At 41.4% G+C, this 21304-nt stretch overlaps 1 protein-coding gene across 2 annotated transcripts in view; it reads left to right on the forward strand.

The window, feature by feature from the left end:
• PRRX1 (paired related homeobox 1) overlaps positions 1–21304 on the forward strand; it is a 442220-nt gene that overhangs the window by 411714 nt on the left and 9202 nt on the right. Inside the window, exon 4 of one of the 2 annotated variants that reach the window (XM_078658491.1) lies at positions 10556–10635. The exons of the other annotated variant lie outside the window; for it this stretch is intronic. Coding sequence (XP_078514617.1) covers positions 10556–10607 — 52 coding nt within the window. The 3' untranslated portion in view covers positions 10608–10635. The remainder of the gene's footprint in view (positions 1–10555; positions 10636–21304) is intronic. 2 annotated transcript variants of the gene reach the window in all.

Genomic DNA, 21304 nt, shown 5'->3' on the forward strand with positions numbered 1-21304 from the left:
AGATTTCCAGATCGCCATTTACGTCCAGAACCTAAGTCTATTTTTCATCATCCAGCACCAGAACAAAGCTCTCTAGAACAAGTATTTCAAGCTACCGATCACATTCTGAAATCACGAGTCGGTTACAGCGAATTAAGTACCATGCACGAACAAGAACTAGCCCGATCAGCAGTCCGATGGATTACTGATTCTACCACTTTTCCAGACGAAATAGTGGCACAAATGTTTCTGAAACTGCCCCCAGCCGAGCAACGACTGGTGGGTATGTATATGATCCAACACCTCATTACCCTGTATGAGGGTCAACATTCTGATCCAGGCCCGTTACATGATATCCTGAACGAATTACTCCAGTATAGATGGAGAGGTCTAGGTACTGATTTAATTAGTGTCATTCTAGAACAGCGCCACAAGTATAGAACGTTCCTGAACCCGCATTTTGTTCATGTCCCACCCCCAGAAAGTAAACCGTTTTACATAGACAGACAGAATCCGTTACGAGAAGTCCACCCAGTCCAAGGGGCGGGTGGCGACATGCAACGAGTGTTTGTATACACTCCGATATCAAAGATGGAACTCCTAGAGATGAAGAAATTAATTCCCTGTCATGACAAAGATCCAGCAGGGTTCCATCGAGAATTAAAAGACATGCTCCGTATGGGAGAATACACCTACCCAGATATCATTAAAATGTTAAAGGTCCTGTTACCCGCAAGGGTGTATGAAAAGTTAAAGGAAAAAGAATGGGAGGTGGGAGAGAAAAAGATCGATTGGACAGCTCTAGAAACTGAAGACAAGGCACGAGTACCAGGTACCGGTCTTGGAGATAAATGTAAAGAATTACCAGAATTACTGATTCAAGTTTTACCCAGATTATTGACAACTAGGAAAGAAGACTGGGATGCAATCTCAGCCTGTAAACAGAAACAAGAAGAAGATATTAGTGATTTTTATTCTAGATTCGAGAAATGTTTCAGTATTAACAGTGGTCTCAAGACAAGTAGTGAGTCATACCCTCATCTTTTCGTTACCAAATTAGTCGAGAATTCAAGTCCACAAATTAAAAACCGAGTTTTGAAAGTCGAAAGCACCTGGCAAGCAAATAGTCCGTCCCAGATGCTCCAGATGCTCCAGTATCACCAGAATAGAATCAGAGAAGAGCAAGAACACGAAAGAAAACGTATGAAAGACACGAAAATGAAAGTGCTAGTTGCACAATCTGTTCCTCAGGACAGTCAGAAGAGGGGTCCGAATCAAGCCAGTCATCCTGCAGCTCCCGTTAAAGGGAACTGCAATTATTGCAAACAGCCAGGTCATTTTATAAACGAGTGTGCAGTTCTGAAACATAATATAGCTACTGGTAAGACTAAAGAAAGACCACGTCCGCCGAGACAAGAACTAGTTTCACAGATTCCTCAGTCACAGAATGCACAACAGACAGTTACAGTACCGCAGCCTATTGCTGCAACACAGCATGTCACATCGCAGATGTACCAGTATGCACAGTCTGAGTATCCAGAGTACCAGTCATATTCATGAAACAGCCTAGAGAGGGAGGTAGGCGTGCCTCTCATCGAGATACCTGTAGACCAAGAAGGTCCCTATGTTCATAGTCAAGTATTAGGGAAAGACAGAAAATTTTTGATCGATACAGGGGCAAGTAGGACTACAATTAGTCACGCCGAAGTTCCAGGGGCTCCGCTCTCAGGCTCAAGAAATGTTTCCCTTGGATTTTCAGGAAAACCCATCGTTAATGAGATTTCAAAGCCAGTTACTCTAGAAGTAGGTCCATTGTCCCGTACTACTGATCTGTTACTTACTAAGTCATGTCCAGAAAATCTATTGGGTATTAAGACACTGAAAGAGTTAGGTGCAGTTATTTGCTGTTCCCCAGAGGGAATACGTCTGTTCCTACGTGACTTTAAGGGTCACTATGTATTACGAGATTTTGATTCAAGATTGTCTAATGTTCCGCAGCAGTTATGGGCGCAAGGTCCAACTGATGTAGGTTACATGCAAATCACACCCCATCGTGTGACTCTCAAGCCAGGTGTAGTGTTACCCCGAATCAGACAGTACAGATTGCCACCTGAGGCTGTAGCAGCCTTATCCAAAATTATTGACGAGCTCATGGCTCAGGGAGTAGTTGTAGAAACTGACTCCAATGTATGCAATTCTCCAATCATTCCAGTCATGAAACGCACTGATCCGAATGCACCCCCAGTATATCGATTAGTGATTGATTTACGAGAGCTTAACAAATGTATTATTCCTCAGTACCCAGTTGTCCCAGACATTTCTTCCCTGTTAACAGCCATTGATTCCGAAGCCATGTTTTTCACTGTTATTGACCTCAAGAATGCATTTTTTAGTGTTCCAATTCATCCAGACAGCCAGTTTCTTTTCGGATTTTGTTTAAATGGAAGGAGCTATATGTTTACACGCGCTCCTCAAGGTTTCACAGAAAGCCCTAGTATTTACAGTCAAGCACTCAAGAGACAACTAGACAACATTCACATGCCAACTGACACTGCCCTGCTCCAGTATGTCGATGATCTACTGATCACAGCCCGTTCTGAACGTGCTTGCGAGCGAGCATCACTTACAGTTCTGTATTTTCTAGCCGAGATGGGGCACAAGGTGTCACCTTCGAAGCTTCAATTCTGTGTCCAGCAAGTGGTATACTTAGGACACTTGCTGTCCAAGAGGGGTAGGCAGTTGACACCCGACCGTATCCAGTTAATAGCGAGTCTTCCCCAGCCCAGAACCCAGAAGGAGGTACGTGCTTTTATTGGCCTTACTTCTTATTGTAGACAATGGATTCCCCAGTATGCATTCCTAGCCAAGCCATTGATACAGTTAACGACACAGGAGGCAGCCGTATCGACTGCCCTCCCTTGGACGTCTGACCATACACTTAGTTTCAACGAGTTAAAGAAAACCCTATGTCAAGCTCCAGTTCTAGCTACACCGAACTACAGTAAGCCTTTTACACTTTTCGTTACAGAACGCGAAGGTACAGCATTATCTGTTCTCACACAAGATCAAGCAGGTCAATACAAGCCCTGTGCTTATTTTTCGAGCACATTAGATCCAGTCGCCCAGGCGTTGCCTGCATGCCTCAAGTCAGTTGCAGCCACAGCACTAGCTATCAGACAAAGTGATTCCATAGTTTTAGGACATTCCCTGACAGTACAAGTTCCACATTCAGTAGAGGTTCTTTTAAACCGAACACAGACTCAGCACTTGACAATTGCACGTTTAACAGGTTATGAATTGACACTGTTCCAGCCACACATAGAAATTAGACGCTGCAACGTCCTGAATCCTGCTACACTGTTACCATCAGTTAATTCAAATCCAGATCCACATGATTGTGTGGAAGTAGTTAACATTACGACTAAGCCAAGACAAGACCTGACAGACATTCCGTTACTAGATCCTGACCTGACACTTTATGTGGATGGTTCATGTATGAGAACTAGTACAGGAGAACTAGTCGCCGCGTATGCAGTGACTACTGACACTGAAGTTATTGAAACACATCGTATTGATACTCTGTCCGCTCAAGCAGCAGAGCTAGTTGCTCTGACACAAGCCTGTATACACGCCAAAAACCTGAAGGTTAATGTTTACACAGATTCACGTTACGCATTCGGAGTTGTACACGACTTCGGAGTGCTCTGGCAGGAGAGAGGCTTTATGACTTCTCATGGAACCAAGATTCAGCATGGTCTCCTTATTCAAGCCCTGTTAGATGCCATACATTTACCGACATCTATTGCTATAATGAAATGCAAAGCACATACGAAAGTTACTGACATTATTTCCCAAGGTAATGATTTAGCAGACCGCACAGCCAAGCTTACAGCACAGACTCCAGACATTCCAGTTAATCGGACACATACTCCAGATCTGATTACATGCATGACAGTTAAGGACCCTACACAAGATGTCATAGATATCCAGTTACATGCTACTCCCGATGAAATCAAGAAATGGTCTGTACAAGGAGGGGTCCAGACAGATCAAGGATGGTTAACGAAGGGTAGAGCCACATGGTTTCTCCCCGATTCTATGGTTCAAGTCATTATCAATACCGCACATAGTCCAGCACATTTAGGAGAAAAAGCTATGTTAGACAGTATCCAGAACATTTGGTTCAACAAGCATTTACGAGCTGCAGCCAAGCAGAAAGTCCGTACCTGTATGATATGTTGTCAGTTTAATCCAGGTAAAAGTGTCCCGGTGGAACAAGGTGGTTTCCAGCCCCCTGACCACCCTTTTGAGGTCCTCCAGATGGATTATATTCAGATGGAGCGATGTCGAGGTTTCAAGTATGTCCTTGTAGTAGTATGCGCTTTGTCCAGGTGGACAGAAGCATATCCAGTCCCAGATTATACAGCCGCGACCACTGCCAAACAGTTGGTTCGTGAATTTTTCCCTAGATACGGACTCCCTAGAGTCGTATATTCTGATAACGGTCAGCCATTCTCATCCGAACTCATGAGACACGTTTCCCTGTTGTTAGGGTACCAGTGGAAGTTCCATTGTGTACGCCATCCAGAAGCAGCTGGACTAGTAGAAAGACATAATCAGACTCTGAAAATCCGTATAGCAAAAGTCTGTAAAGACAAAGGTGTAGACTGGTTAGTAGCTTTGCCAGTCGCTCTGTTTTACATGCGTATGGTCGCACATTCCAGATCAGGTCTGTCCCCGTATGAGGTCGTTTTCGGCCGCCCCCCTAACATGTGGGGTACTCCTAGACCCCGAAGTATTACCGATGTTTCATGTAATATGCTGACAGATTACCTAGCTTCCTTGATGTCTGCCCTCAACTCATGTCGTTCACAGGTTGCCGCCGCATTTCCAGACAATACCGAGGTGGCACCGCACGAGATCGTTCCAGGATCCTTGGTGATGATCCGCAATTTTGACAGATCAAGTCCGCTGGAACCACGTTGGAAGGAGCCACGTCAGGTCCTCTTGACCACCCGAACTGCCGTCAAGTTGGAAGGCAGGAAGGGGTGGGTACACCTCTCTCATGTAAAACTTTTCAAAGGACCGAGTCCAGACTTCAAAGACATTGCCAAGAACATTTCCCAGGATTCGAAGGATTGCCAGAACATTGTTTTAAAGGACTGTCCCGCACCAGACTTTGTTACAACCCCTCCCTTGTTAGAGAAAACTCCGCAACAGGAGTATAAGTTAAAGCTCAGGTCTAATAAGTCAGCCAGTTTGATTGTATAAGTCCTCCCCTAGGTGAAACGGTTAGACTGTTTCTGACATGTATAAAATAGACCCCCATAGTGAGAGAGTCAGTCGCAGTTCACTTCATTGCATCGTTTTTCTGAGTTTCATATTATTTCTCAGCCTAATGATTTCCTGCACCAGCTACGCATTTTTTCTGTATTTACCAGTTCCTCATGTAAATATGTCTGCTAATGCTACAGTAGAGCACACGTTTAGTGATCTGCCTCCTCACGAATATGCATACCGCCTTGCCATGCGTAATAACACATTCATCCGTATGTTACATTATTCACACCAGACCAGCAATGCCACTAATTGTTGGGTGTGTGGTCGACTCCCCCCTTTCCAGACATCGAAGGGAGTTCTGCCACTCTTTCCTTATCCATTCTCACACAATGGTTCGTGTGGAGCATGGTCCACGTTAACGTCATCCTCAACAGATATGTCTTTTCTTAATAGTACATGTTTCCCAGACAAGCAAGGTTTTCCCCACAGAACAGGTTTAGATTTAGAAAATGAAGTATATAATTTAGGTAATTATTCGTCGAATTTCATGGTCCTGAATGTTCAGTCTGATACTACTCCAGACTCACCCGCTATTTCAGTACTACCAGTCAAAGGCGAATTATGTGTCCGTAGTTATGGTTCTGTACATATAGGTCATAGTGAATGTACTACTGTTATCCAGTATAGTGACAGTGGGAAATCTATTTTCAAAGCTTCACGTCATTCTTATTTTATTTGTGGTCAAACTGCATATGTCCGTCTGCCCCTCGATTGGGAGGGAACCTGTTACATTGCTTTCCTACTGCCACCTGTTTTTCTAGCCCCACCTGACTATCATAGGAATTCTTTCTTAGTACACACTAGACACAAGAGAAATCTCCCGATTATCGATTATACTGAAACCGCCGCAGAGCAATTCATTGATATAGATAAAGGTGTTTTCCCTTATTTAGGTACAGTTGTAAATAGTAAGCTAATCCGTAGGTTAACAAGAACCCTTGAAGCAGTAGTAGATGAGACTGCCTCTGCTCTAGGTAACTTAACTGAAGAGCAATCCTTTATGAGAATTGTCGTTTTACAGAATCGTCTCGTCCTTGACGTCATACTGGCCGATAGGGGCGGGGCCTGTAGAATTCTCGGATCTAGTTGTTGCATTTTCATTCCAAATAACGCGCCGTCTGTTTATTCAGCTATAACCAGACTCCATAAAATTGCCCATCTGTTACATCAAGATCCAGGCACCTGGACATGGTCCGGTTGGTTCTGGAATATCATTTCCGCATGGGGATGGAAAGTCCTGTCCTTCCTAGGTATTGCAGTAGCGATCATATTCAGCTGCTGCCTCTGTATACAATGTGGCCCTGCGATTTGCAGCATGTGTGCTACCTCTTGTATTCCTAGTCCCAAGCCCCGTTCTAAATCCCGTTCCAAGACAATTCGAGACGAGCAAATGGTACTGTATGAAATGATAGACGGTATCATGAATATTGATGTTTCCTGATGTAAACGTAGTGACAAGGAGGGAATGTGGAAAAGTAAATTTTGCCATGTTCTGTGTCCCTACGCCTCATCCATCATATGTTATGTATGCATGACCAATATGCATATGTTATTCCCCATTTCTGATTAAAGACGCAATTACAGTTGTGTCCACCTCTGGTATGCTATTTTCCAGTCCTCGTGAATACTACGAATATCAGGCCTATGTAAGTAATGTTGCCACGTTTCTCAGTGTGCACGTTATTCAATTATAAAGTCCCCGCTTCTAGGCCTCAAAAGGGCCCGGACCACAGATTCAGCTCCTGTCTCCTGAAAGCCTCGCTGAGGAGCGATACAGCCCCCACCTGTATCCTCGACCCTTCACTTACTTCCTGCCTCGCAGTGCCCGGTGCAGCCCGGCTCTGCCTCTGAGTCTGCCAAAAGTATGTTATAGTTCCTGCTATCAGTTCAGTCCTCCTCTTCTGCATTCCTAAGCTACTGAACTGCATCAATAGTTTCCGTCATTGTCTAGCCTTCACGTCTCCACGTTAGAGAAATACTGCATTTAATGGTCATTTAATATTCCTCACGTACTACATGTAGAATAATGCATGGTCCAGTCTTAGAATCAGGTTAGCTTTTCCCCTCATGACTTCTAGTTTATATCAACATGTTCCCTAAACATTAGATACCAGATAGGTTTAGGTACATGTCGCTCCGACCCTCCAGACTTTAGTCTCTGCTCCTAGCACAGAGTTCGTAGCCCCCAGCTTCTCCTAGTAACACGTCATTGCTAGTTTTCGCGCACCATTAGGTTAGAGGTCCCGGCTCCTTAGGTAGCCCCCTCCTATGTTTCCGCCCATTCATGACATATTCTGTTACGTTTTGCATCACATGTCTAAGTAAACTCCCAGTTACACCTACTTTTACTCTTATCTCTCGCGACTGCTACGCGTCACGCCTTCTACTCCACCCACTGTTACGCCTACTGCAATGTAATGCTATGTGTTCGCGCTATGTATATATGTTCCTGCATTGTTATTGAATGCTAGCGCGCTCATCCCAGACCTAGCCCCAGCAGCTGCTGGGCATCTTTTTCCCCTACTGGGTCCCAGTTGTCCTGCTGGGCCCTGTCGTTCTGCTCATCCTATACAGGTTGTCCTGATCCTGTCCTTATGCTGTAATAAACCTGCAGAAACTCCTACTACCTCGAATCTTGACTCTTATTTATTGAGCTATCTGTTATTTATTCATTCATGCACTCAAAAATAGGGTATTATTTATTTATTTACCACAGAGGGACCTCCTAGTTTTTTTCATCCCACTCAAAGCCCTGGTCTACACATGCGGTCTGGTTCTTGGCGCACATAGCCTTGGCTGAAGCGCACAGAGACCTTACTCTGCCACACACAGAGTAAAAAAATTAGAGGGACCAATGGTTGTAACATATCCACAGTTTCCACCTCTTGATTGATTGCTGCTGGCATTAGGGGAGCACTGCAGTTGTTCAGGGGTGCTCCATGCTCCCTTTAGTGCCATTCCCTGAATGTCAACTTATATTTTTGAAAGCAACTCCAGACTCTTTCAGGGACAGGGCTTCTGAAAAAAGCCAGTATTCAAGCATGGGAAGGATGCTGATAGATGTCTGTTGTTCCTTGTGGGCCCCAAAACCTGCGTTCGCAGTAATTCTTTGGAGTTACATAATGGCTCCTGCCTTATACATATTGACGAGGCAGGAATCTTCGCAATCTCCTGTGAAATCGTATTGTTGCTGCAACTGAATAGTATATCAGTCATGTGCAAAATAAAGGTAAGGTCGCAAACCGCGAACTGTGCAAACTGCACTGGTTGAAATTTGGACCTGACCTTAGTACTTCAGGCCTCAAGCTTTAAATACTGGAGAATGATTGTCACTTTCTGATTGTTTAATATACAATATGAGCTGTACATACACACATTTGCAGGTGACTACCAATGCCCTACCTGGATACATTTCCAGTCGAGACATTTTATTTGAAATGAACGTGAAGGAGGATTTTCTTCCTTTCGAAGCAGGTAAGATGTTACAGTAAACAGTTGGCTCTATTCAATAACAGAGACATACAAGTGCGTTACGGATAACCAGTGTATAAGCCAGACTTTGACTTTTTCACTGTCATTTTGCATTTCTTCAAAGAAACTTCAGAGGTAAAAGAATGACTTCTATTAGATGGACAGACCCTCTGGGGGGGATTAGCTGGTCTTCCTCATAAATGCAAACCCTGGGTTAAGGAGCCAATGAAGAAATTCCACTATGTTAGTGATCCATGTGTTTAATAATCGCTTTGTATCCCATGCATAGTTTGCAGCATTCCTCGCATGTGTTGGATATAGCTGAGGACCCAAGAGTCAGTAATAGGCAGGATACCGAACAATAGCGTAGCTACATTTAGACCCATTGTGTAATCTGCATTACACTCCAGCTACTCATTCTTCGGAATTCTACAAATGGGCACCACGTTTGGTAGTGTACTAAACTCAGTGTAAACAATGTTAAACCAAACTCAGAGTAAGGAGAGTGCTGAAAAGATCATTATCCGTGCGTGTCATTGGCAATAATAAAACCTTCCATTTACAAAAACATCTTTTAGTTTTCCTAGAAGCGATTTCCGAAACTTTATAAGTAAGTTTTGCACAAAAAAAAGGACAATTTAATGCCTGATGTCCAAGGACCGTAATACAGAACGGTCCACTGTACACCATTTTTTAGATTTAAAAAAATACATTTAAAAGTTACCCATTTTGTCAAATCATACATAGCAGCGCAGCTTGACTAGCATTCTTCTTAACATGAATGCAATGTATACAATATTTTTTTGATTATTTATGTACATAAATAAAAAGTGCACCAACCATGGCTCCTCTAAACCTAGAGATTCTATGAAGGAAGAGGCCTGAATAAATGTTATTTAATATATGCACTTGTATACAGGGCTGGACTGGGGCACCAAAAGCAGCCTTGGCGTTAACGCAAACCCCACTGCCTTTCGCCCCTGTTCTGTGCCTCTCTTTCAAGCCATCCACTCTCACTCTGTCTATTATTCTACTCGTTCTCTCTTCTCTGCTACCACTCTCTCTCTCTCTCTCTCTCTCTCTCTCTCTCTTTATCCCCCCCCCCCTCGCCCCCTCCCATCTGTGCTCTCCTTCTCTCTCTTGAAGACGCTCCTGCCTGCTGCAATCCCCCTGGTGGAGCTGGGAAAAGTGAGAGACACCAGCAGCAGGCCTCGGGTTTGAAAACCGGCCTCCAATTTCTCCAGGCCACTGGGCAGATGCCCTATGGAATAAAAGGCCAGTCCGTCCCTGATTGTATACACCACTTACACAATGAAATCTAAAATGTAACCTACCAGTTGTTTTGATCATTAATACTTGCGTCAATATTTTAAATACCATAGATCTTTTGCAAACATACTGGGAATCCTGCTTCCCTTTTCACCATTGATTTCGAATTCTCCGGGCATGTTACCGGTTTGCAGTCCTACCTTTGGCAATAACATCAATGTTAGATATTTCCACCTGCTGACGCCTCCTGTTATTAAATATTGGAATGTGTTATTGAAGATTGAGAGCACTACCAGCTGAATAAATTGTCCAGTCTTTCAAGAGTGATTTAGCAGAACACCTCTTTACGGACAAACCGTGTATCACCACCGTCCTACTGTGGTGCCATACTCCAACGTCCAGGTAACAGTACAGTCATCAACAATGCTGAGAGTAGGGAACATCTGGCTCATATACTGGTTATTGACAGCACATCGTTTTTTGCCTCCTGCTTTAGTGGGTGGAGCCAAACCCCCAAGGTGAGAACATACCTGTTCCAGGAATGGTGAAGAAAAACCCTCTAAAAAGATGCTCATGGTGAGTAATTAAACATTTTCATTGCTTGTTAGAGGGTTTAGGGGAAAATAATTATCTTTCGCAGAGCTTTATTCTTTGGCAATTTATTTTTCAGACGACATTGCAGCACACGATTTATGTTTTAATAACCTCACAGCATGTGCTTTCTTGAGAACCACCAAATGGGGTGTGCCTCACTCAGGAAATAAAACAACATTAATCCCAGTTCCTCCTGCGATCTTCCATTGAACTGCTTTGCCTCCCAGGGAGGAGATGAAGACCTATCCAAAGTACTCCATAAAATGTTCCAGCCACCTTGGGTGTCTCTGGAAAAAAAGTTATCTCTTAAGGTAACTTTGGTCCTCTGCAAATCATGGGGAGTCTTGTGAGGGTTACAATCGAAGCCCCTTTTATCCTCCTGAGATTCAGCCTCTAATTGGCCTTTTGCTTGAGTGTCACGCTCCTATGGAAGCATTTGCGCACCATGCTGTCAAACAGCAACAAACAAGTAACTGATGGCCAGCCAGTCTGCGCACAGTCACAAAGTAGCCTAGGGAGTTATTTACGGGACACTTTGTGATGCAAATGAGACGCGTCTGCCCACTTTGAAACGCCTACCACTACCTTGTATATCCCATTCAAAGATTTAAATTGTAGGATACATTTCCCATACGTTTGTCAGTGTTAAATTCAGTGTAATGTAAATCTGAATTGGTCATCGAGACTTTACAACATGTGGGGGCATATGTATAAAAGAAAGCATTAGCAATTTTTTTTGTGATTCCCTCGCATTCCTTAATTGCGACTCGCAAAGTGCAACTCGCAAATTGCAACTTGCAATTAAGGAATGGCTTCCCATTCATTCCTATGGGCCAAGAGGCCCTTAGGAATGAATGGGAATTGCGAGCGCAATGTGCGAGTACCCAACAAGTACTCGCAAATTGCGCACACAAATTCAAGGGTGTAATGGTTCCAAACGGACACCCTATTGCACCCCTAAAATGTGCATGTGTGCACAAGTGGCGCACATACATACCCTAAGGGCATGTATGTGTGCCGGATCACTGAAACAATATCGACGTCAAAAATATAGAACTAGAAGAATATCGAGGTAAAAATATAGAATACAAAAATATCGACCTCCTATCCACAAACAGGTAAGTACAAAAATATCGAATCAAAAATATCGATGCAAAAAATATAGTAAGTAAAAATATCGAATTTTTTTAAATGCTTTAATTAATTAAAAATGTATGAAGTACTAAATATAATTAACTTAAACAAACTTAAAATACTTAACCTTAAAATTAATAAATACTTAATGTAACTTAAAAAACATACAAATTGATTTAATACATTATATATATATAAACGTAATATCAATAAAAAAATTACAATATTTTTACTGTAGGATGGGGAAAGGTTAAAATTTACTATTACCACTCCAGTGAGTGCAACAGTAGGGAAAGTGTTGGATAGCGTAGGGGTAAAAATTACTATTCACACTCCAGACAGTGCAAAAGTAGGGAAAGTGTTGTATAGCGGGAGGGTAAAAATTACTATTCCCACTCCAGAGAGTGCAACAGTAGGGAAAGCGTTGGATAGCGTAGGGGTACAAATTACTATTCCAACTCCAGAGAGTGCAACATTAGGGAAAGCGTTGGATAGCGGGAGGGTAAAAACTACTATTTCCACTCCAGAGAGTGCAACAGTAGGGAAAGCGTTGGATAGCGTAGGGGTAAAAATTACTATTCCCACTCCAGAGAGTGCAACAGTAGGGAAAGCGTGGGATTGCGGGAGGGTAAAAATTACTATTCCCACTCCAGAGAGTGCAACAGTAGGGAAAGTGTTGGATAGCGTAGGGGTAAAAATTACTATTCCCACTCCAGAGAGTGCAACAGTAGGGAAAGCGTTGGATAGCGTAGGGGTAAAAATTACTATTCCCACTCCAAAAGTGCAACAGTAGGGAAAGAGTTGGATAGCGGGAGGGTAAAAATTACTATTCCCACTCCAGAGAGTGCAACAGTAGGGAAAGCGTTGGATAGCTTAGGGGTAAAAATTACTATTCCCACTCCAGAGAGGGCAACAGTAGGGAAATCGTTGGATAGCATAGGGGTAAAAATTACTATTACCACTCCAGAGAGTGCAACAGTAGAGAAAGCGTGGGATAGCGGGAGGGTAAAAATTACTATTCCCACTCCAGAGAGTGCAACAGTAGGGAAAGTGTTGGATAGCGTAGGGGTAAAAATTACTATTCCCACTCCAGAGAGTGCAACAGTAGGGAAAGTAAAGATTTAATACATTAATAAAAAGTAATTAAATATCAATACCAAGAAAATATCAATTAAAATAAATTACCAATTTAATATTATATAATAATTAATCAATAACAATACAAATTATTATTAATAAATAAAATTAATTACCTATTCATACAAATTAATTACCAATTAATTAATACATTAAAAATAAATACCAATAAATAAAACTGATTTACTTAATTACAATTAAATTACTCCCCCCTATTCCCCTATAAACCCACAACCCACTGCAGAAAATAAATTAATAAAATAAACTTAATTATCAAATAATCAATTAGTAAAAATAAATGACCAATTAAAAATTAATTAATTAGTCATTAATAAAAAATTCAAACTGAATACCAATAAATAAATTAACATATTTAATCAATTACAATTAAATTACTTCCCACCCTACTCCCCTAGAAACCCACAACCCACTACAAAAAATAGATTATTTAAATTAACATAATTATCAATTAGTCAATTATTATGACATTCTATATTTTAAAATTCGATATTACTTACCTTCAATTCGATATTTTTAACCACTATATTCTGTCCATTTGATATTATGTCCATTCTATATTTTTAACACAATTTTATGTCCATTCTATATTTTTCCTTCGATATTATGTCTGTTCACCATGTGTGCCACATGGCACTTAGAAAAAAGCAAAAAAGTGCTTTTTAAAGGAAATCCAAATTACAGCCAACTTGAAGTTGGTGGTAATTTGTGATTCCTTAAGGCAATATCGCAATTTGCAATGCCTACTAGCATAGCATTTAGGATATCACCAATTGCGATTCTCTAAAGGCTTGCGCAAAATAATGACTTATTTTGCGAGTAGGTATTTGCCTAACTACATGGCACACAGCTAAATTGCGATCGCAAACGCTGAAATTCTACAAATTTCAGCATTTGCAAACACAATTTAGCTTGATACATTTGGCCCGTGGTTTCAATTTCTGCTATTTCTTAAGTGTGTCAATTAGTTTGCGATTTCAATTCCATTACCCCTTGGCGTTAGTGAAATTACTTAAATGTCAGGGTCGCCCCACATAGCCTCTCCCATATACTTTCTAATGCAAAGAGCAGCAAGGGAGAAATAATTAAGAATCAGATTGATGTACTGTGGTTTGGCACTTGAGATGTTTCTAGACAATTGTTGGAAATGTGTAAGAACATACATAAATGTGAAGGTAGAGTAATTAATAGATAAATATGCAACTTCTTAATTGTGGATTTTATCAATTTGCAAAAGCATAAATACTCCAGTTTTTAGTTATTTTATGATACCTATGCATGTCGAAATTCAAACCTTTCAAACTATAAAGACTTACATTTGTGAAATCACACTCTTTTATAGATGCTTGCAAATGAGTGAGTAATAATATTCTTTTTCTGCATAATTCAGAATCTTGTCAGCTTATTTTCAGGATTTCTGCTTCCTTATACTAAGTTGGTGAAAATGGGATATAATCAATGGGAGCACTTCAAAAAATTCTAAATTCAGAAATGACTTATATGTTCAAAGTACCAAATAGGCCCATACTTAGTATTCCTAAAATGTAAATAAAATATGGACAATGAAAACAATCAGGGCAAACTCACAAACACAATTTCAGTATTTTGTGCATGCAAGCAGCTCAGAGATAATCACCATGGGGTTACATAATATGTGTTATTGCGTGCTCACCATCCTTGATTTGCTGTCGAAATATAATCAATTGTGAATAGATAAGAAGAAGAGAAGAGATCTATTTTTAAGGAGACATGATCTTAAATTTAGGGATAGTTCTTGATCACCCTTAAAAAACATTTAAGGCCAGAATTTCCAGACAATTAAACAGCAGCTTTGATAAAATGTGACTTTTCTAACAGTCCTTTACAATATTTCAAAATAATATGATGCACTGTTGCTACAAAGAAATGTCCTAACAACCATTGGAAATGAAATCTCTTTAATATGGGATCACGTTAAAATGAGCGCACCAGAAAGTGAGCAAATTCATAAGAGATAACGCCACTTGGGCAGCGCCAATGACAGTCAGCCTAGATATATTTGTGGCAAATTCAGCCAATATGAAATTGACAACTAAAAGTGACAATATGCTTATTGCTTGTTCTGGATTACTTAATTGACCACAAACTGCATTTTAAGATAGCTGAGGGTATTAAGCTGTGCATCAAGCGAGCTGAAAATGTATTCCTGAAAGGTGTGAGGACTTAAAAGAGTAACTAAGATTCATTTATAAGAATTAGGTCTAGACCCTGTACCTAAGGGCATGTCCGTATTAATGTGGCCCACCATTCCTTTGGCTGCCTCTTCCTGGAGACCCTCCTCATGGTCCTCCACCTGCTGATTCTTCTGCTCCTCCTCACCATTCTCCTCCTGGTCCACTTCCCCCTCCCAGTCTTCCTCCACCTAATCCTTTTCCCCATCTAGTTCTCCTCCTTCTTTTCCTCCCTCCCCTCATCTTGGCTTACGCTCGGTGCTTCTCAGGTCCTGGTCTTTTTCACCATCATGGTGTTTCCAGCTGCCTTCATATTCCTTGTCCTTCACTAGGCCCTGCTCCTGCTTTCCCTGGTGCTGATCCTTCCCCTACGGGTCCTTCTGCTCCGTCTGGTGCTTCTGGTTCTGCTCCCGCTGGCTCTACTCCTCCCAGCAAATGTTCTCCTCCTGGCCCTCCTCCTGGTCCTAGTTGTACTCTTTTTCCTCCATGTCATCCTAAGTCTAGTGCTGAACCAGAAATACTGGATGTTCTGTTTCGCCTGATCTGCAGGTCCCAGCCTCCTGGTCTTGCTTGTTCTGGTCCTCCTGATCTTCTTGTTTCTGCTGGACCATCTGGTCTTGGCTTGCCTCCAGGTCTTGGTCCTCCTAATGTGTCTTCTTGTCCTATTCCTGGTCCACGGGTCTCTCCCAGCCCTGTTCTCCCTGTTCCACCTGGCCACTGTCCTTCTGCATTTCCTTGTCGTGGTTTACCTTATTCTCTTGCTACTTGTTCTCCTTCCCCCTTATACTTTCTGGTCTTGTTACTCCTGGACTAGACCCTACTGGTCTTGGTCCTTTTCCAAATTATAGTCCTTTTATTCAGTTCTCCTGACCCTGGTCCTGTTCCTGGCCCTTTACACCAAACTGATGCTGCCTCTCTTGTTCCTCTTAGACTTCCTAATCTTAATCCACCTGATACCAATTCCACTGGTGCAATTTCCATGGTTCTTATTCCTCTGGTCCTGGTCATCTCACTTCAGTTCCATCTGGCCTTGGTACACTTGGTCATGTCTCTCTGATCTTCCTTGTATTGGTCCTCCTGGCTTTGCTGATTCTGGCCCTGGTCCTTCCTATCTTTGTTATCATGGCAATTACACAAACAGTAAAAGGTGAGGGCAAACAGTCTAACCACTAGTAATCACTCTGGGCAGCATTCCAACCCATTATTTTTGCCCACTCTAGACAAAAGGCCACCTTATGCTTCTCATGGGAACAGGCCATCCAAAACTGCCAAGTGTGGTTTCACCTAAAAGGAAACATAAGCAACCCCACACCAGTTTTGGTTTTGTTAGTCCTCATCTGTGAGATATAGTTTGGATCCTATGGCACAGTGAGGAAAAACCTATGCTTGGGCATACCCTTGGCCACTAAGGGAATTACATCAGTCAAACAAAAGGTGATGGGGGAATGCTTTTAAATAGTCTAACCACTGGTAATCACTCAGAGGAGAATTCCAACCCTTTGTTTTTTTTAACACTGTGCAACTCTCATCAAAGGCCTGCTTTATGAAAATCAATACTGACCCTGCTCCTCATTGGAGTGGTCCATACCTAACTGCCAGATAAGGCCCCCTCCAGAAGGGAACATAAGCTACCCCAGACTGATGAGGCCTTGTTAGGTTTCATAGTGAGGTATGGACTTGATTCTATGGTACACTGAGCAAGGAACCCATGTCGGAGCATACCCTTGGCCACTTAGGGCTTTACATCAGTCACACAAAAGATGATGGGAGGAATGCTTACAAACAGTGTAACGATTGCAATTGCTTGGGGTAACATTCCAACCCATTGTTTTTCACCTACCATGCCACTCTAGACAAAGGCCCATCCTATGAAAATTAGTACTTACGGCGCTCCTCATGGAAACAGTCAAAAGAATGAGGAGTTAAATGCTACCTCACATGATTGCCATTGGTTAGACTTATTGTAAGCATTCCCCCTTCATCCTTTGTGTGTTTGATATAATGCCTTAAGTGACCGAGGGTACACCCAGACATGGGTCCCCTTCTCACTGTGCCACTGGAACCGAGCTAAACCTGACTGAAGATGCCCAATCACGTCATCTCCCAGTTTGTGTTCCAGTTTAGAGAGGGCCTAGCTTAGCAGTTAGGCTACACTCTTCCTACTGGAGCAAGATCAAGACTGACTTGAATATGGCTGGTTCTAATCAGAGGTGGGTTGAGTGGGTTGGAATGCTACCTGAGCAATTGCCAGAGGTATGATGTTTTGCAAGCATTTTTCCCATTACCTTTTGTGTGTTCATTGTAAACATATGCCTGGACCTTTTGATCTTCTTGGTCCCCGTATTTCTTGTCCGCTTGGTCCTCATGGTTGATATGGTCCACCTGCTCTTCTTTTTCGTGGTCCACTTCCAGGTTCTGGCCTTATTTTTGGTCCTCCTGGCTCTGGTCCTGTTCTTCCTCCTCCTGGTTCCCTTCATCCTAATACTTCTGGTGTTGGCCCCCCTAGTTCTGGTTCCTTTGGTCCTGCACCTCCTGGTCTACTTTATCTGGTTGACCTGGTCTTTGCTTGCCCTGTGCTGCTGGTCCTGCATGACTAGGAGAACATGGTGTTTGTGGTCCTGGACCCCAGGCCAACAGGAATTATGTATTCCAGTGGTGTGCATTTAAACTGAAAAGGGTTACTTCTCCTGTTCTAAGTACACCTGCTTGCAGGGCAGCAACCATACTGTTCAGTTAACATTACATTCGATCTTTATTTTTTAATTATTTTTATTTATTTTTTAAAATATTTTTTATTAACAGCACGAAAATGGAAAACAATAAGACAACAATAAGACAAAATAAAACAGAGCACATCACAAAGCAAAAAAGAAAAAAATATGATTTAACCATGGTGTAGCAGAATAAATATGTTAACAATTAATACAATACAAAAAGAAAAGTACAGAGTTGACATATTAAATAAAAACAATTTTAAATTGAAAATAAAATTAAATAAAATTACCCCAGATTTTTTCAAATTTGCATAGAGACCGAAGGCCTCTGAGCCTAGCCAGACCTGCCTCCATGCCATGTATTTCATTAACCAAGAACCACCATTCCATAATATGTGGAGGCTGTGGGCAAATCCAGGCACGAGCGATAGTCAATTTAGCACATGATAGTAAAATAGTGATTAAAGCCTGATGGGGAAGGGAGACATCATGTATATCTAAAAGAACAGATGAAGCCTAGAGAAAAGGAGGCATTGTCAGATTCATTCTTAGGACCTTATCCAAAGCCAGCCAGAACTCTTTTAACCTTGGACAAGAAAACAGCATATGTTCTAAATTGGCACCTACAAGGTCACATTTAGGGCACTTAGTGCCGTCACTAAATGAAGGATTTGCCGACCATTTAAGAATCACTTCAGGAGTATAATATAACATACACGTAGTTTTAAATTGTTGCAGTCTTAGGCTTGATGATTGCACACTATTATTAAGATTCGAAAAAGAGTGGGCAATCTGGTTAGAATTAATCGTGAGCCTCAACATGGAGCTCCATTTCTCGGCTAATTTAATACAATTATTTGTCTTGTATGTAATAAAACATCTATACCCTTCACTAATTAGAGATTTCGTCTTAAAAGAGTATAAACAATTCCAAATGTCCGAGTCTGAAATATCAAAGTGTTTCATCTTACGTATCAGAAAATCATGGATTTGGATATATTTAAACCTCATTTCCTCGGTCAAATTATATAAATTTTGGAGTACAGTGAAATCTAAGAAACCTGTAAAGCCATAAAGGTCCCCCAATGGAGCAATCCCATGAGCTGCCCATATATTTGCCCAGCCATCATTAAAAGTCCCGGGGACACCTGGATTTCCCCAGAGCCTCAGCCTGGAATGAAAAAAAGATGTTTTGCAATAAGACAAAATATTAAACCAAATCTTGGCAGTATCTCTAGCAGTCGTAAATTTAACCCTTTTGTAATAATTTGGTTCATTCAATCTTAACAAAAACATTCTGGAGTCTAAGTTTAACATAAAAGTGTGATTGAAAAGTTGTATGTCTGGATTAAGCAGAGAACGCAAACGGCCAATAAAAGTGGCCCAAAAGTATAATTTAAAATCTGGAAAATTAAGCCCCCCTGAATCTAAAGAACCTTTAAGTAGCGTCAGAGATCTACGAGCCTTCCTATATCCCCAAATGAAGCTACTGAGCATTCCATCAAGTTTTAAAAAAAAGAGTTATTGAGCGCCAAAGGTATAGAACAAAATGAATAAAGGAATTTCGGAAGTATTTTCATTTTAATCAAATTAATTCTGCTTATAATATTGAAAGGGAGTTTATGCCATGTTTTTAATAACAGGGCTGTTGATTTTAATAAAGCATCATCATTTATTGTAATTATATCCCTAATTTTTTAGGAAATTTTAACCCATAAATAATTGGCGACCTTACAAATTCCAGAAACCGTAGCCGATGGGTTATAATTGGCCACTATTTGTGTTTTATTTATATTTAACTTATATCCAGAGACAGCTCCAAATCTATTAGCCTCGGCCGTTATACCCTCTAATGCTTCTATAACATTAGTAGAGTATATAGCAATATCGTCCGTATATGCGGTAATTTTCAAAATATGCGGACCGAACCTAAATGGAGTTATTCGGGATTGCAGCTGAAGAGCAGAAAGAAATGGTTCCATTGATAAAGCAAACAGTAGGGGTGACAACGGGCACCCCTGCCGAGTGCCCCGGGAGATAGGAAAGGTGGATGAAGACAGACCGGCGTAGCTAATACTAGCTGTGGGTCTATCATATAAAGCTCGTATCCAGCTGACAAATTGGCCCCTAAATCCCATAAAGGACATGACAGACCAGAGATAGTCCCACCCCACTCGGTCAAAAGCTTTCTGAGCATCCAATAATATCATACCGAGTGGGGTGGATTTTATCTCAGCTATATCAAAAGCAGTAATGCCGGTGTTAATATGGGTCGTAGTATCTCTACCTAATACAAACCCGTGTTGTTGCGTATTAACAATCTTGGGAATAAACAGAGCCAGTCGACTTGCCAAGACTTTAGCAAAAACCTTGGCATCGGTGTTAATAAGTGAAATGGGTCTATAAGACCCACACTCGTCTGCCGGTTTGCCTTTTTTCAGAAAAAAGAACATTTTTGCTATGTTCCAGGAGTTAGGGGCCTTCCCAGTATCCCCTATAGACTGAATTACCAGAGAGAAGAGCGGGATTAGTTCCTCAATACATATTTTATAAAGTTCAATTGGAAGGGTCTCTTCTCCCGCGGCCTTTCCCGATGGTAAAGATAGTATAGCTTGTCTAATCTCTGACACAGTGATCTCCTCCGATAATTGCTCCAAACCAGGTAAGTTATGTTTTTCCTGAATATTATTATCCAGGTAATCTAAAATATCTAATGCACAAGGTTGATTCTCTGGAGTATACAAAGTTTTATAGAATTCGACAAATTGGGCCAATATCTGTGCTGGTTGATTAGATGCAACATTATTAATGCCTCTGATACTTTTTATCAAGGTCTGAGCTCTGTCATCCGCCACTTTATAAGCCAATATTTTTCCAATTTTATCCCCCCCCTTTATAGTGAGAAATTTTTAATTTATGTAACTTGACGCTATTCTTTTCAAAGAGAGTTGTTTTTAGGTTGGACTTAAGAGATCCAAGTGTTAGTCCCAACTCTACCACATTGGGGGAGCCAGTTCTTAGAGCATTGGCCAAGAGTATCTCTTGAGCCAAAATGCTCGATATCAGTTTGGTATTAGTGTTCCGAAGATCCGAATTCTGTCTAAGGACATATTGTTGGATGCTGGCCTTAAAATTATCCCAAACAATTATATGAGATGCAGAGTGAAGATTAATTGTAATAAATTCATAGAGATGTAATTTGAGCTGTGTAATATAGCCTGCATCAGAGAGTAAATAACGAGGGTAGGAAACAATTCTTGGGGTCGCTTGAGCTAGTGGATTGTTAAATACCAGTAGTATTTGATTGTGGTCCGAAGAGACCCGGGGACAAATCTCCATTGAGCTAGTTTGTATTATTTTATCAGTTGCCCAAGCCATATCGATACGGGAACATAGTTTGTGGGGCGCAGAATAATACGTATAACCAAGAATGTTAGG

The sequence above is a fragment of the Lissotriton helveticus genome, chromosome 1_1 (assembly GCF_964261635.1).
Source record: "Lissotriton helveticus chromosome 1_1, aLisHel1.1, whole genome shotgun sequence".
NCBI lineage: Eukaryota > Metazoa > Chordata > Amphibia > Caudata > Salamandridae > Lissotriton > Lissotriton helveticus.